This window comes from Phytophthora ramorum, assembly GCF_020800215.1.
Source record: "Phytophthora ramorum isolate Pr-102 chromosome Unknown Phyram_PR-102_s0004, whole genome shotgun sequence".
NCBI classification, from domain to species: domain Eukaryota; phylum Oomycota; class Peronosporomycetes; order Peronosporales; family Peronosporaceae; genus Phytophthora; species Phytophthora ramorum.
This window is the reverse complement of record NW_027150650.1, coordinates 3621362-3636430: the sequence shown is the minus strand read 5'-3', so window position 1 is coordinate 3636430 and position 15069 is coordinate 3621362. Positions and strand designations below refer to the sequence as shown.

The 15069-nt window shown below is 55.9% G+C and overlaps 12 protein-coding genes across 12 annotated transcripts; 5 read left to right on the top strand and 7 right to left on the bottom strand.

The window, feature by feature from the left end:
• Positions 1-397: 397 nt before the first annotated feature.
• On the bottom strand, positions 398-718 carry KRP23_5559 (uncharacterized protein; the record flags this gene model as incomplete). The annotated part of the gene is made up of 1 exon (XM_067890642.1): positions 398-718. The coding sequence occupies one exon, from the start codon at positions 716-718 to the stop codon at positions 398-400; it is 321 nt and encodes a 106-aa protein (XP_067747171.1).
• Positions 719-962: 244 nt separating this feature from the next.
• KRP23_5558 (uncharacterized protein) lies at positions 963-2169 on the top strand (the record flags this gene model as incomplete). Its single annotated transcript, XM_067890641.1, has 4 exons — positions 963-966; positions 1045-1148; positions 1223-1289; positions 2141-2169. The coding sequence occupies 4 exons, from the start codon at positions 963-965 to the stop codon at positions 2167-2169; spliced, it is 204 nt and encodes a 67-aa protein (XP_067747170.1).
• Positions 2170-2319: 150 nt separating this feature from the next.
• KRP23_5557 (uncharacterized protein) lies at positions 2320-2640 on the top strand (the record flags this gene model as incomplete). The annotated part of the gene is made up of 1 exon (XM_067890639.1): positions 2320-2640. The coding sequence occupies one exon, from the start codon at positions 2320-2322 to the stop codon at positions 2638-2640; it is 321 nt and encodes a 106-aa protein (XP_067747169.1).
• A 405-nt stretch (positions 2641-3045) lies between these two features.
• On the bottom strand, positions 3046-4509 carry KRP23_5556 (uncharacterized protein; the record flags this gene model as incomplete). Its single annotated transcript, XM_067890638.1, has 1 exon — positions 3046-4509. The coding sequence occupies one exon, from the start codon at positions 4507-4509 to the stop codon at positions 3046-3048; it is 1464 nt and encodes a 487-aa protein (XP_067747168.1).
• Positions 4510-5140: 631 nt separating this feature from the next.
• On the bottom strand, positions 5141-5461 carry KRP23_5555 (uncharacterized protein; the record flags this gene model as incomplete). Its single annotated transcript, XM_067890637.1, has 1 exon — positions 5141-5461. The coding sequence occupies one exon, from the start codon at positions 5459-5461 to the stop codon at positions 5141-5143; it is 321 nt and encodes a 106-aa protein (XP_067747167.1).
• A 150-nt stretch (positions 5462-5611) lies between these two features.
• On the bottom strand, positions 5612-6813 carry KRP23_5554 (uncharacterized protein; the record flags this gene model as incomplete). Its single annotated transcript, XM_067890636.1, has 4 exons — positions 5612-5640; positions 6487-6553; positions 6628-6731; positions 6810-6813. The coding sequence occupies 4 exons, from the start codon at positions 6811-6813 to the stop codon at positions 5612-5614; spliced, it is 204 nt and encodes a 67-aa protein (XP_067747166.1).
• Positions 6814-7057: 244 nt separating this feature from the next.
• Positions 7058-7378, top strand: KRP23_5553 (uncharacterized protein; the record flags this gene model as incomplete). The annotated part of the gene is made up of 1 exon (XM_067890635.1): positions 7058-7378. One exon carries the CDS (start codon positions 7058-7060, stop codon positions 7376-7378), a length of 321 nt encoding a protein of 106 aa, XP_067747165.1.
• Positions 7379-8630: 1252 nt separating this feature from the next.
• On the bottom strand, positions 8631-9339 carry KRP23_5552 (uncharacterized protein; the record flags this gene model as incomplete). The annotated part of the gene is made up of 2 exons (XM_067890634.1): positions 8631-8648; positions 9148-9339. 2 exons carry the CDS (start codon positions 9337-9339, stop codon positions 8631-8633), a joined length of 210 nt encoding a protein of 69 aa, XP_067747164.1.
• Positions 9340-10109: 770 nt separating this feature from the next.
• Positions 10110-10436, top strand: KRP23_5551 (uncharacterized protein; the record flags this gene model as incomplete). The annotated part of the gene is made up of 1 exon (XM_067890633.1): positions 10110-10436. The coding sequence occupies one exon, from the start codon at positions 10110-10112 to the stop codon at positions 10434-10436; it is 327 nt and encodes a 108-aa protein (XP_067747163.1).
• Positions 10437-10926: 490 nt separating this feature from the next.
• Positions 10927-12307, bottom strand: KRP23_5550 (Mitochondrial inner membrane protein OXA1; the record flags this gene model as incomplete). Its single annotated transcript, XM_067890632.1, has 5 exons — positions 10927-11547; positions 11619-11685; positions 11754-11821; positions 11890-12014; positions 12088-12307. 5 exons carry the CDS (start codon positions 12305-12307, stop codon positions 10927-10929), a joined length of 1101 nt encoding a protein of 366 aa, XP_067747162.1.
• Positions 12308-12462: 155 nt separating this feature from the next.
• KRP23_5549 (2,4-dienoyl-CoA reductase [(3E)-enoyl-CoA-producing], mitochondrial) lies at positions 12463-13497 on the top strand (the record flags this gene model as incomplete). The annotated part of the gene is made up of 2 exons (XM_067890631.1): positions 12463-13059; positions 13135-13497. The coding sequence occupies 2 exons, from the start codon at positions 12463-12465 to the stop codon at positions 13495-13497; spliced, it is 960 nt and encodes a 319-aa protein (XP_067747161.1).
• A 350-nt stretch (positions 13498-13847) lies between these two features.
• On the bottom strand, positions 13848-14774 carry KRP23_5548 (Zinc finger FYVE domain-containing protein 21; the record flags this gene model as incomplete). Its single annotated transcript, XM_067890630.1, has 1 exon — positions 13848-14774. One exon carries the CDS (start codon positions 14772-14774, stop codon positions 13848-13850), a length of 927 nt encoding a protein of 308 aa, XP_067747160.1.
• Positions 14775-15069: the final 295 nt, after the last annotated feature.

Sequence of the window (15069 nt, the reverse complement as noted above, 5' to 3'; positions counted from 1 at the left end):
ATATGTATCATAGATCATGGCTGTACACCTCCTAGTCTTGCTCGCCGTGAGGCCATGAGAGCTGCCGCGTTGCTGCTTCCTTGACACGCACCTTTGGAGCCCACACTGTGATCTCCAATTCTCACGTAGAAAGTATTGTGGGTCAACATGAAAGCCTGTCGACGAGAGTAATTTACGCGTCACGCAGGTCAACTGCATGCCTACATGCGAATTGTGAGTCAGGCTTACGAGCATGACGCACATTTCACAACACCATCGGACAGCAAACAAGAGTGGATATGGAAATAATACATGTTTACAAACGCGGGCCGCCAAGCTGGAGCACACGCGTCTTTATCGACCGATCAGCAACTAACCGTTGTGCATCTTGGTCGTTTCGTTCCACGGCTGAGACCGCTTATCTGGAGACGTTCTTGTTCTCCTCCTTGGCGAAGGCTGGGTCGAACTGGCGCGACTGGTTGATGGCGTTGCGGTGCAGGTTTGCGAAGCGGAAGCGACGCGCGCGCCAGTCGGCGCCGTCGTCGCTCTGGTAGTGCATGGAGCTGTTGCGCTTGCCCTTGTCGAAGCACACGTCCGGGTTGTGCAGAAGGTAGCGGCTGGCCGAGGCGCCGGCGGCCACAGCGGCGAAACTGCAGATGATGACGACCGGGAAGGTGCCGCTGTCCGTGGTCCAGAGCTTGAAGAGACCCATGCTGGAGCGTGCAGCCTTGGCGGACATGGTGGATGGAGGTGGTGAGGTTGGCGACTTGAAGTGGCGGGGAGAGCGCGAAATGGGCAATGAACTCAATCGGCATCGCGGGTCACAATGTCTTGGCCACACGTTTGCGTGCAAGTCTGATGCAAGAGATACGCAGGGCGGGCCTCGCATTTAACTTCAGATCTGCGGGAGGAGCGGCGCCCGCTGTAAGAAATTCCTCCAGGTTCCCATACAAACACTGTTTGAAGCCGCAGAGATACGCACGATGCGTTTCTGCGGACACTGAAGTAACATTTGCACTGAACTATCCACCAAAACCGGTATTGCTGCTAACAATGGTACTTCAGAGTGGCACCGTCGGATCTCCCTGGCGTTCGCCTCGGAAGCAAGGCACCCGCGAAGCCAACCACTGCAGTCGTCATCGTCGTTGTCGCAGATAGTATGTAGAAAGGTGGGCTGCAGAGTCTTGGTATGCGTACACATTGAACACTTTTGACGGCGGCTTCGCCTACATCTGCCTTCTAGCCTTGGAAGTCGATCGGTTTGTGCAGGCAGCAGGCGGTGATCCGCGCCGACGGTTGTTCTGGTATCTGTAAGTGCGTGGTCATCTGCTGTGCTTTGGGTTCTCTGTACACGTGTGCCAAAGGAGTCCGGCGTCATGTTTCCAAACGGGGGGGGGGGGGGGGGGGGGGGGCGCGCGCATCGAGACGAGTGGTTAACGTGATGATGTCCAGCCGTTTCAGCAGCGATACGTCCGCGACACTGCGCTTCAACTCAAAGCAAGGTGTGCTCGCACGAATGAAATTGAAATTGCTGTCAGCGTTCGTCAGCCCAGTCGTGCTTCCGAGTACTTGGCAATGAGTCAGAGGGAGCATCGCCATCGCTGCAGGGAAATGCGGTGTTGGCATCAGATTGAAAAACCGAGGCTGGCTCGTGTTGACTCGCAAATCTCCTTTCCGGTGGTGTCTGTGGGAAGGCATGGACACGCACCCAGCCCGGTCGGAAACGAAAAGTCGTATAATACACACCGATTGAACAGAGCCTCCGCCACCTCGTTGATTGATTTGCGCGTGTTCGGTAGGAGAAGCAGCATGCCGTGTTTGGGCTGGAGAGCAACGCCTGTCCACTTAATGCTAGCAAGCCAATGACCCCGAACATGTAGAGCTGCTGCTGGCATGTCTTTGCCGATGCGACTAGCGTAGTCAACACATGCCCACAGGGCATCCCAGTCGGCATTCTCTTAGCTTCAGTAAAAAGAGCGATCACCAAGACTGTTGGTCCGGTTCCTGCGAAGGACTTCGTACGCCTCGGTCTGTTGAAGCTCCATTGGCAATGGGCCATTGCAAACCAGAAAACCAGCAACCGTACCGGTTAGGTCCCGGTATACCGAGCCGGTTCCCCCAGGCAGCTCTTGTTAACGTTACTTTACGAATTTGTCTTTAGACACGCAGCAAAAAATCGCGTATCTATAGCGAACATGCAATGTCGTTGGCAGCCCCACGACGTGTTGCCATCGTCGGAAAACGCGGGCTCGATCACCACAGCGCACTGACAAGAGCTCATTGCCCATTTCGCGCTCTCCCCGCCACTTCAAGTCGCCAACCTCACCACCTCCATCCACCATGTCCGCCAAGGCTGCACGCTCCAGCATGGGTCTCTTCAAGCTCTGGACCACGGACAGCGGCACCTTCCCGGTCGTCATCATCTGCAGTTTCGCCGCCGTGGCCGCCGGCGCCTCGGCCAGCCGCTACCTTCTGCACAACCCGGACGTGTGCTTCGACAAGGGCAAGCGCAACAGCTCCATGCACTACCAGAGCGACGACGGCGCCGACTGGCGCGCGCGTCGCTTCCGCTTCGCAAACCTGCACCGCAACGCCATCAACCAGTCGCGCCAGTTCGACCCAGCCTTCGCCAAGGAGGAGAACAAGAACGTCTCCAGATAAGCGGTCTCAGCCGTGGAACGAAACGACCAAGATGCACAACGGTTAGTTGCTGATCGGTCGATAAAGACGCGTGTGCTCCAGCTTGGCGGCCCGCGTTTGTAAACATGTATTATTTCCATATCCACTCTTGTTTGCTGTCCGATGGTGTTGTGAAATGTGCGTCATGCTCGTAAGCCTGACTCACAATTCGCATGTAGGCATGCAGTTGACCTGCGTGACGCGTAAATTGCTCTCGTCGACAGGCTTTCATGTTGACCCACAATACTTTCTACGTGAGAATTGGAGATCACAGTGTGGGCTCCAAAGGTGCGTGTCAAGGAAGCAGCAACGCGGCAGCTCTCATGGCCTCACGGCGAGCAAGACTAGGAGGTGTACATCCATGATCTATGATACATATTTATAAGCTTAGTTTAGCCCAATGCTGAGGAAAGCGAGCTGTTCCTCCTCCACTTCCAGTTGCTCTTCACTAAGAATCGCCCAGCCCTTCGACAGACAGTAGAAACGACGACGCAGTGAATCCAGCACCAGGCAACGGAAGCGGCAGTGCCACATGAACTTGAGCAGTACGGGTTTGATCACGGCGGATTGGTGGCAGGCAGTGCGGCTGACGAACGCAATGCGGCATTCGCCCAGCAACTCCCGGTGGAAGCGACGCCGACGCCAGACCAGAGCTCGGAGCGACTCCTTGAAAACGGGGAACACGCGCACCGCAAACTTGCGGCGCATCTCGAGCTCAGCAACCATAACCAGCCGACGGAATCGCCTCTTCCAGATGAATCGGCGCAGAGTTTCGCGGAGGACCGGGCGGGAGTTGTGGACGCTGTGGAGAAGCGCTGACTGGCGAAGCTCCCAGTAGTCTTCACCGGCTGTGCACCGGAACGTGTAGTGCCACGCCGCCCAGCAGTCGTATGCCGTCATGTCAAACGGATCCACCGGCAGCAGCTTTCGCTGGTTCAGCTCCTTAATGAGCTGTTCATCGGTCCAGCTCATGCTGAACCCGCACACGCACCGCACGCTGCTGCAGCCGTCGACCTTGACCAGCATCACACGGCAGGAACGGCACTCGATGATATCTTCGTCGCTGATCATTTCCAGACCCTCCTCTTCACACGTGCACGCAGTGGTTTCGTCGAACAGCACGCGCTTGCAGTTGAAGCAGGCGAAGGCACCGCAGCACCGAGTCATGACGCGACGGTGGATGCTGTGGTAGGCAAGCAGCAGCGTCGCTCGCCGTTCCTCGTCTCGGATCAGCGGGAGCACTTTGTGCACAATGCAGTTGGTCTTGGCAGCTGGAAAAGTGTCGGCGATGTGGCGGAGCACATCACGCGCAGTGGTGGTCTTGTGGTGTCGACAGAAACGTCGCACTACGCGTCGAAACTCGGGGATGCGAACGCTTTCGCTTGGTCGGAGAGTGAGAGCTACCCTGTTCGCGAGGTCGGGGCCTGACTTCTGGTAAAACTCGGGCAGTTGCGTGTACTGAGCATTGTGGCAGCCTGGACATGTGAAATTGCACGAGGCCTTGCACAGTTCCCTGTACTGATGGAGTAGGTGCTCGGCATTGGGACCTAGGAAGCGACTCCACTGCTGCCTGTTTACCGGTATGAGGCAGATTGGGCAGCGAATCTTGGGCAATGCGCCACTGTACGGGACCATCATGGATATTTCCAGGTGCTTCTGAAGACACGGTGTGCAGACGACGGCGGGGCACGTTGGAGAGCACAGATGCGTTACAGGCGTGAGGGCGACCTGGTCCTTCGACGCGGCGGGCTCTTTGAGCTCTTCCAGGCAGATTTGGCAGGTCACCGAGTCGGAGCCAAAATCGGCGCAGACTGCCTCCCCCCGAGTGTCTAGAAGCGCGTTGGGGGGCATGGCAGCTTGGTCAGCTTGATCGGGGCGAGAAAAAAAGTGAGGTGGCAGTGGCAGGCAGTGGCAGACTGCAACGGTGGAGTGTAGCCATCGTGTGAGGCCGTACACCAGACCTTCACTTTACTGCGAGATGCTACTTGCCTTTTTGAGAGTGATGGTCTGAAAGTTGAAGCCGATGAAAATCAGCGACAGACACATGTTTTTAATGCCGATTGTGGATGAGGTTATCTTGAATTGAGTTTATTGTCCAACATCTTTCTATCGACTTCAATTTTAGTCCTTATATCCTAGGGAAGTCCTCGCCCAATCGAAGTCCTTGTTCCACCCGTACGCGTCGACTTCTTCCTCTCGGAACAAACTTTTCTTGCTACGACCACGTCGACACTCAGCGCGCAATTTACACCTGGCGCAGATCAACTGCTTTCTTGGGGTAGTGCATTTCGAGTCAAACCGCGAGCACGGAGCACGGCCATTAGAGAGTTCACAACACCATCGGACAGCAAACAAGAGTGGATATGGAAATAATACATGTTTACAAACGCGGGCCGCCAAGCTGGAGCACACGCGTCTTTATCGACCGATCAGCAACTAACCGTTGTGCATCTTGGTCGTTTCGTTCCACGGCTGAGACCGCTTATCTGGAGACGTTCTTGTTCTCCTCCTTGGCGAAGGCTGGGTCGAACTGGCGCGACTGGTTGATGGCGTTGCGGTGCAGGTTTGCGAAGCGGAAGCGACGCGCGCGCCAGTCGGCGCCGTCGTCGCTCTGGTAGTGCATGGAGCTGTTGCGCTTGCCCTTGTCGAAGCACACGTCCGGGTTGTGCAGAAGGTAGCGGCTGGCCGAGGCGCCGGCGGCCACGGCGGCGAAACTGCAGATGATGACGACCGGGAAGGTGCCGCTGTCCGTGGTCCAGAGCTTGAAGAGACCCATGCTGGAGCGTGCAGCCTTGGCGGACATGGTGGATGGAGGTGGTGAGGTTGGCGACTTGAAGTGGCGGGGAGAGCGCGAAATGGGCAATGAGCTCTTGTCAGTGCGCTGTGGTGATCGAGCCCGCGTTTTCCGACGATGGCAACACGTCGTGGGGCTGCCAACGACATTGCATGTTCGCTATAGATACGCGATTTTTTGCTGCGTGTCTAAAGACAAATTCGTAAAGTAACGTTAACAAGAGCTGCCTGGGGGAACCGGCTCGGTATACCGGGACCTAACCGGTACGGTTGCTGGTTTTCTGGTTTGCAATGGCCCATTGCCAATGGAGCTTCAACAGACCGAGGCGTACGAAGTCCTTCGCAGGAACCGGACCAACAGTCTTGGTGATCGCTCTTTTTACTGAAGCTAAGAGAATGCCGACTGGGATGCCCTGTGGGCATGTGTTGACTACGCTAGTCGCATCGGCAAAGACATGCCAGCAGCAGCTCTACATGTTCGGGGTCATTGGCTTGCTAGCATTAAGTGGACAGGCGTTGCTCTCCAGCCCAAACACGGCATGCTGCTTCTCCTACCGAACACGCGCAAATCAATCAACGAGGTGGCGGAGGCTCTGTTCAATCGGTGTGTATTATACGACTTTTCGTTTCCGACCGGGCTGGGTGCGTGTCCATGCCTTCCCACAGACACCACCGGAAAGGAGATTTGCGAGTCAACACGAGCCAGCCTCGGTTTTTCAATCTGATGCCAACACCGCATTTCCCTGCAGCGATGGCGATGCTCCCTCTGACTCATTGCCAAGTACTCGGAAGCACGACTGGGCTGACGAACGCTGACAGCAATTTCAATTTCATTCGTGCGAGCACACCTTGCTTTGAGTTGAAGCGCAGTGTCGCGGACGTATCGCTGCTGAAACGGCTGGACATCATCACGTTAACCACTCGTCTCGATGCGCGCGCCCCCCCCCCCCCCCCCCCGTTTGGAAACATGACGCCGGACTCCTTTGGCACACGTGTACAGAGAACCCAAAGCACAGCAGATGACCACGCACTTACAGATACCAGAACAACCGTCGGCGCGGATCACCGCCTGCTGCCTGCACAAACCGATCGACTTCCAAGGCTAGAAGGCAGATGTAGGCGAAGCCGCCGTCAAAAGTGTTCAATGTGTACGCATACCAAGACTCTGCAGCCCACCTTTCTACATACTATCTGCGACAACGACGATGACGACTGCAGTGGTTGGCTTCGCGGGTGCCTTGCTTCCGAGGCGAACGCCAGGGAGATCCGACGGTGCCACTCTGAAGTACCATTGTTAGCAGCAATACCGGTTTTGGTGGATAGTTCAGTGCAAATGTTACTTCAGTGTCCGCAGAAACGCATCGTGCGTATCTCTGCGGCTTCAAACAGTGTTTGTATGGGAACCTGGAGGAATTTCTTACAGCGGGCGCCGCTCCTCCCGCAGATCTGAAGTTAAATGCGAGGCCCGCCCTGCGTATCTCTTGCATCAGACTTGCACGCAAACGTGTGGCCAAGACATTGTGACCCGCGATGCCGATTGAGTTCATTGCCCATTTCGCGCTCTCCCCGCCACTTCAAGTCGCCAACCTCACCACCTCCATCCACCATGTCCGCCAAGGCTGCACGCTCCAGCATGGGTCTCTTCAAGCTCTGGACCACGGACAGCGGCACCTTCCCGGTCGTCATCATCTGCAGTTTCGCCGCTGTGGCCGCCGGCGCCTCGGCCAGCCGCTACCTTCTGCACAACCCGGACGTGTGCTTCGACAAGGGCAAGCGCAACAGCTCCATGCACTACCAGAGCGACGACGGCGCCGACTGGCGCGCGCGTCGCTTCCGCTTCGCAAACCTGCACCGCAACGCCATCAACCAGTCGCGCCAGTTCGACCCAGCCTTCGCCAAGGAGGAGAACAAGAACGTCTCCAGATAAACGGCGTCAAGTAGAGAGCTCATACCCAGCTTTCCGCGTGATACCACCAAAACACATACAACATTTATTCTTTTGCCACGTTCTCCACAAACTTCTAGTGCGTCTGCTTCCTGGTACGTGTAATATTTGTGCGTTGCTTTAACCTGCTGCCTCTTCCTCATAGGCGGCAAAAGTTACATATATCTTGTTTACTCCTTACAACCCCCGGTGATTACCCAGCATCGAGTGCTCTCAAAGATGCCCAGCAGGTTGGTCAAAATCGCCCACACGAGTGCAAACGACAGATACGAGATTGTGAACGCGCCCATGCGTCGACTGCTGCCACCCGATCTCTTCAGAGCCTGCGCTTCGGCCTTCTGCCGAGGCAACAACGGGAGGAAGAGCAGTGCTAGCAGCTTCATCACGTACGAGATCAGGATGGTAATAGTCACGTCGCGGCGGACCTCCTGTGTATCGTTCAGAATATCTTCGTTGTAGACCTTGAAGGCTGCGTTGACGTTCTTCGTCAATGTGAGGGCGAAAGGCCCGCCCAAGTTGCTTACTGTCGTCAACAGTCCGTAGATTGCTCCTTCATTGCCGTGACCTGCCAGTTCCACCACCACGTACGTCGAAATGATAAATCCCACGGCGTCCGGTACAGCCTCGACTATCGGCACACCCAGCCAAAACCACTGCTTGCGCACAATGTCCCACGTCACGAGCATGGTGCACATAGCGTCGAGCGCGATCACACTCACCATGGTGACTACTTGCATCGTCCGCCAGTTCCAATGCAAACCATACTTGCCCGTCAGCGTAAGTGTGACCACCGTCACGAAGCTGCCAAAGATGCTGCTCAAACTTAGATAAAAACTGGTTGCGTGCACCCAGTACGACGTCATTGGGTCCTGGGCCACGTACGTGAAGCCGCCGAACACGCCTGACAAGAAGCTGTAGGCGATCACCTGATACACTGCACGACTCTGAATAGCGCCCCACAGCTCGCCAATATACTTCTTGAACGCCGGGCGCTCCTTCACCACCTCTTCACGCACAAACATCCACGTCATTGGGATAACAGGCAGACAGAAGACCGCCAAAAGCAGCATCGTGTCCGGGAAGGAAATTCCAAACTCAAAACTGCCGCCATAGTCGGGCGAGCTCAGTCCAAAGCCCGTGATAGCTTGTGCCACCACATTAAACAGCGTTCGCACGGTATAAATCGCCGTCTGGGTGCGTCCCCGCGTCTCTTCCGGCTCACGCTGAGCATATTCTACCACGACAGCATCGGCTGCCACATCAGCGAAGAGGTATCCTAGCGTGGCGAACATCATGAGCACAATGTACTTGGCTCCACTACTCGGTGCGCTCTTATTGAGCGACTGCACCATCTCCAATGAGTAGTCATTCGGCTTGACATTCCTCAACTCTGGGTCAGAAAAGTAAGGTTCTTCCAGCGGAGACGCGGCCATGGCCAGCAGACACAGCACGGTGACTGACCACCCGAGCACCATGTACGGCCGGCGTCTGTACCCGAAGAGCGGCACACAGTCGGACAATATGCCGATGAAGACCTTGAAGCTCCAGGGGATGGAGATCAACGCGCGCGCCGACGTGGTGGCGGTGCCTTCCATGTTGAGGTAGTAGGTCAGGAAGGGCGTGATGGTGCTAGGCAGCACGCCGTAGACCAGGCCAACGGCCGCGTACTGCGAGATGAGCCCCACACTCTCCACGGACCACAGTCGGGGGGCTTCTCCCTGACGTAATGCGCCATTGGCAGCGGGACGAACGTCGTCTGCAGGCAGTTTCTTCTCCTGCTGCTTGGCATTCTTGGGTTTCTTGGACTGCACGTTGGCGGGCGGCGAGTGGTCGTCGCCCTGGGCGCCATGCCGCAACGAAGAGTGCTCGTCCATTTGCTCCAGCTCCGCCTCGTCGTCCTCTATCACCGTCGACGACGATGCACGCTCCTCGTCCTGCGGCATGGCTGCTGCAGCTCTCCTCGCGCAAAAATGGGATGACAAAACGTGTAGCCATTTGATATTTTGCGTTCTATACACTAAGTAGTAGTACTGTGTACACTACGTTTTTGTCGAGTACGTAATGATTGATATCAATCGACTTCAACGGGTGTATCTAACTTCAAAACTTCTGAACGGGTTCTTTGTATGCGCAAATTACATGATATAATAAATTACTGCAGATTATTGATTATCGATTTGCACTTCCCCTTGAGAAAGCTCCGTGACTTCCAGCTTATCGTGCAAGATGACTTTCACTCCTCTCCGGAAGTGAACCTGCTACTCGTTGGCAACAGGGTATCCTATTGCTATCACTTGCGTTGCCATAGCGGGTAGAAGTCGGCTTAGTTTGATCGCAACGGGTGGGAATGCTCTAAGAGCTTAGAACATCTTTGTTTTGCTGACCGTAGTAACCCTGCGGGAATATTGTGGTGGCAAGCTTTTTTTTTCGTTGTCCATACTCATCTGAGGCTCAGTTTGGGTTGCCTAGGCGCACCCCCGTGACCCCCATGCGACAGAACAACCTTGAACGGGGTGGTGGTCAGTCTTGGTGCTCGCGTCAGTCACCACCAACAACGCATAATCTGCTGCGTCATCCATCAATTGCCTTGCGTTTTCGGCAGTGAGCAGCGCCGACAGATCTGGCGCGACTCCGACTTCACTCTGTAATTTGCCGGCTTCGGAGCACATTCTTCGACCTCACTGCTCTTCTGACCTCGCTTCATCGATTCGCAATGGTTGTTGCCAAGAGAACGCGCGCTGCCAAGGGCCTCTTGAACCTCTGGGCTACCGACCGCGGCACCTTTCCGGTTGTGTTCCTCGTCGGCGTTGCAATGATTGCTGCCATCGGCAACGGCGTTCGCTACCTCAGGAACAACCCGGACGTGTGCCTCGACAAAAGCAAGCGGAACAATTTCATGCACTATAACGAGGACCAAGGCGCGGACTGGCGGGCTCGTCGCTTTCGCTTCGCCAACATCAAGAAGAACGCGATCAACCAGTCTCGCCAGTTCGACCCCGCGTTCGAGAAGGAGGAGAACAAGGACGTCAAGCGGGCGTAAGCCCAGGCTAAGCTAATACATGTAGTTTTAACCTCCTTTACCAATGGCTCTTGCTCGAGGTCAAAGTCAAAGTCAAACCGGTCGAAGACAATCCTAGCAACCCTTGCATGTTTTGCGGCTGTCGCCATGGGCATTGAGCCCCGTCAACGCTAAAATGCACTGAGTTTACCATTTTAGTGATGAAGCTTCAAATTGTATTGAAGTAGATACTAAGTACTATATTGTAGTAATAAATACTACACTATTAATACATTGTAGTATATCTTTGTTTTCTTAGTTATCGCGCAAGGACCTTATGTGTTGCGAGGTGGACCAAGGTGCCCACGCGTTGGATCCAGCGATCGGTTTGAGTGTGCTCGGAATACAAGAGTCGATAACGGGGCTACTCAGGCAGGCCCTATAAAGTAGTGACACGCAACAATCTAACACTGCACAATACAGAAATTAACGGCAGAACCATACCCCCGCTTTCGATTCCTGTTTATCTACTCTATTGCTGCTGGGACTTCGAAGGTACAGCCTCCTTAGGCGCGTCAACAACAGTCGCACCTCCGGTGGCATCCAGCGGCGTCTTTCCAAGCATTTCAGCAGCCGCAGCAGCGGGTGACTCTGTTTGTGTAATACGGGGCTTGAGACCAATGCGTCGGCGGAAGTTGTTGTTGTCCATGGCGGCGATCTGCGCCATGGACGACCACGAGGCCCCTAACCAGTAGAAGAAGATTCCTTGGGGAAGCGTGGCAAGCCACGGGATTGCAAGGAGGCTGCCGTACTGACCAATCTGGAGCAGGTCCGTCCATAGCCCACTCTTCGTTCGCATAGATAACTCCAAGCTGCCATAGGTTGACGTCGCCGCGAGAATAGGCAAGATGAACGTGCTATCGGTCTCCACCAGATTCTTCCAGAACAACAGACCACCCGTATCAAAGCCCGAAAAGTTTCCAGAGCGCACCATGTCGCGGGCACTGTAAGCCATCAGGACGAAGATGGGAATGTAGGCGAGTGAGCCCATGATCGTCTGCACAGGTCGCGTGTTGTACTTCTTCATGACAGCTTTCATTCCCTGCCGTCCCAGCAGAACGGCGTCAAGATGCCCCTTGTGATCCGATCCCGGCTGCATCAAACAATTACACCAAGTTAGGCCAATACGTCCAAAACAATGACTCAAATACCATCACCTCCTACCGTGAAAGTACGCGCGTACTTGTACGCCGAGTACAGCTTACTGAAGTCCGGTCTTGCGTGCATGAGCCTGCAAAAGCAACACCCCGAGATTATTAGCATCACGCACAGAAATATACCCGCCATGTTGCGCTCTACCTCTGCATAGCCTGGATCTGGAATACGTAGAACGGGAAGACAGCAGCACGCAGCGTCACACCCGAGAGCTGCACATATCCAGCCAACAACATCAGCATATCGCCCACCTCATCATGTTAGCTTCATCTCCGCGTACCAGCAGCGTCGCCCACCAGGGCAGCCCTGTGGTCGTGTGCACCGTCTCCAGCACCGATTGCACTCCTTGCACGATGGCCCAGGGCTCGTGGCCCGTGGTGCTTCCTGCCACTGCAGCCGCGACGTCTGCAACAGGCAACCGCAACCCGTCAGCTTACCTGCTACTCAAAAAAAAACCATTGCCGCACACAGGACGTACCTGTGAGCTGTCCGTCGGCCATGGTCAATTCCAGCGTGGGCGGCACCGCATTCGACGTGGAAAAGTGCCGATTGTCGAGCGAAAACGGCGCACCTAACACCGGGGAGGCCGCCTGCACGGTCCCAAAACGCAGCGGATTATGCCTGCGAGAGATGGGCGCGCGTCGAAGCCCCAGCGCCCCGCGACGCAGCGCCCCCAGCGCTTGCAACTGGCCGCTCATCGTCCGCAAGAAGTGCGCTTGCCTTTGCGGCGGTCTCTTGCAGCTTGTTGGTCAAAACAACTCCATATTTGCTCCAATCACGTAGCGGTATCCGGTATCCGACGGCTTTTCGACGTGCGGTCAACGTGAAGCAGCTTCAACCATTATTCTCCGCCATGCTGAGTAAGCGTGTGTCCTCGTCCTTGCTGTGGTCGTCGCTGAGCCGTGCCAAGAGCACCAAGGCGCGCACGGCCCCCGTGCTCAGCACCATGTTGCCACCCGGCACCTTCGAGGGCAAAGTCGCGCTGGTGACTGGCGGCGGGACCGGGCTGGGAAAGGGCATCGCCACCAAGCTGTCGGATCTGGGCGCCACCGTCGCCATTATGAGTCGCAAGCGTGGCGTCGTGGAGGTGGCGGCCCAGGAGATTCACGCGCTCACGGGCAACACGGTGATCCCCCTCACGGGCGACGTGCGCGACCCCGAGCAGGTCAAGAGGGCGCTGGACGAGCTGAACGAGCTCGCGGGCATCCCCACGGTCGTGGTGAACAACGCGGCGGGCAACTTCATCTCCCCCTTCGAGCGACTCAACGCCAAGGGCTTCGGCACCATTGTGGATATTGTGCTCAAGGGCACGGCCAACGTGACGCTGGACGCGGGCAAGCGAATGATCGAGCACGAAAAGGGAGGTGTGTTCCTCAACATCACCACCACGTACGCGGAGACGGGCTCGGGCTACGTCGTGCCCTCTGCGGCAGCCAAAGCAGGCGTCAGTGTACGTCTGTTGAGTTGTTTAATGTAGAAAAAACGGTGGCTTGTGTCGCTGACGTTTTGAATTTACTACTTGCAGGCCATGATCAAGTCGCTGGCGGTGGAGTGGGGCAAGTACGGCATCCGCTTCGTGGGGATCGCGCCGGGACCGATCAAGACCAAGGGCGCGTTCGACCGACTGGACCCGTCCGGCGCCTTCGAGGAGGTCATGCTGCAGAACAACCCGCTGAAGCGCTTCGGTGAGGTGGACGAGCTGGCAAACCTGGCCTCGTACATGACGAGCGACTATGCGAGCTGGCTGAACGGCGAGATCATCCGCTTCGATGGCGGGGAGACGGTCTCGAATGCTGGCGAGTTCAACATGTTTGGCACGGTCAGCAAGGAGAAATGGGATGATCTGGAGACCTCCATCCGCAACTCCAACGACAAGGGCAAGAAGTAGACCCGATGAAGACCCCAGAACTCGTTGACATCAGCGACTCGCTGCTCTTTCGAAGTCCAGAAAATTAAAACAAACATTAACCTCAATTGAACCACATGCTACATTCTTGTCGCGCTTGCGTACGTTTAACATGATTCGATCGTATATGTTGTGAATGCAGTTTACTACGACAGGACAAGCAACAGAGCACAAGTAAAACCTTCCAGCCACAGATAGTGTTGATTGTATACAGCTCCGTTTAGCATGTTGGCGGAGATTGAAGCTCTCCCTACGAGGAAACATGAAGTAGTAAAGAGTGAGCCGTGCTCACTGTGTGTACGTCACTCGGCGCTAGGCCTCCCGCTCATAGATTACGATGCTGCGGTTGCGAGGTGGTACTTGGCGCGTAGCTGCTCGCGCTTCTCGGCGCGGCGGCGCAGTCGGTCCTCCTGGAAGGTGGCGCGCCGCTCCTCCATCTTCTGCAGGTTCTCCGACATCTTGCGGATGTCCTCGTTCTCCTTTTCGACTTGTTTGGCGCGCTTTTCGCGCTCCGCCGCGAGCATGGCGCCTCGAACTTGACGAGCCCCAGTAATAGCCTCCATCCACTGCTGTCTCTTCAGCGCCGTCGTGGCGTCAAACCTGTGTTCCTGGGGGCCCACAGCAATGACGATGCCTACGTCCGAGTTATCCTGGCCCACATCCACCTCGCGGACGTCCGTGATGCCGTCGAGCGGAATCGCCTTCACATCCCCGTCATACGTCCGTGTCTCGGGGTCAAACTTCTGGTACTGGAAGATGTTCTTGGCGCGTACGAACGTGAGGAACACGTGTCTCTTGCGCAGCAGGCCGTACTTGCTGAAGAGGTCTCCGCCCTCCAGCAGCGGTAGGTGTTTCTCGTAGAAGACGTTCTCAGTCTGCGCCGCGTTGGAGCAGTCATTACAGAGTCTCACGGGGTCTACGAAGCCGAACTTGACAACGCGGTCGAAGTGACCGGCGCAGCGGCCGCAGAACACGAGACCGCAACCGCGGCAGTGATGTTTCCGCGTCATCAGGTCGAACTCAACGCCGCACAGTTCGCAGGCCTCGACGAACTCGTCCTTGACCCAGCGCGGCGGGTTCTGGTAGTTGGGCAGAATGGCGACGCCCAGGTCTTCGTCGGCAGCGGGCAAGCGGCGCTTGGGCTTCTCCTGGAGCATGTAGCGCGCTTCGTCCGTGGGCTCGGGCGTGTGCGACGGCTGGAAGCAGCAGGACACGAGCGCGCACAGTCCTGCCTTGGCCTTCTGCGGGAGCGCGGCCATGGTGTGGAGAGGAGCGAGTGAGGAAGGCGGCAGAGGTCGGCACTTTTGCCGTCTGTTCGGGACTGAAAGGCTTGTGTAACCTATGAAAAGATTTCGCTAGTGGATAATCGCACTTCATATCTTGTATCCGCTATATGAAATGCACCCATCATCTCAGATATTATATAAGATATGAAGTGGTCACCTTTAAGTTTTTGGATCACTTCCTTTTTGTATTAGGGAAAATAAACTTGAAGGCGGCCAATTTTTTCAGCATTTCCACCACGAAACGCATGGGGGTCCACCGAGGGGGTTT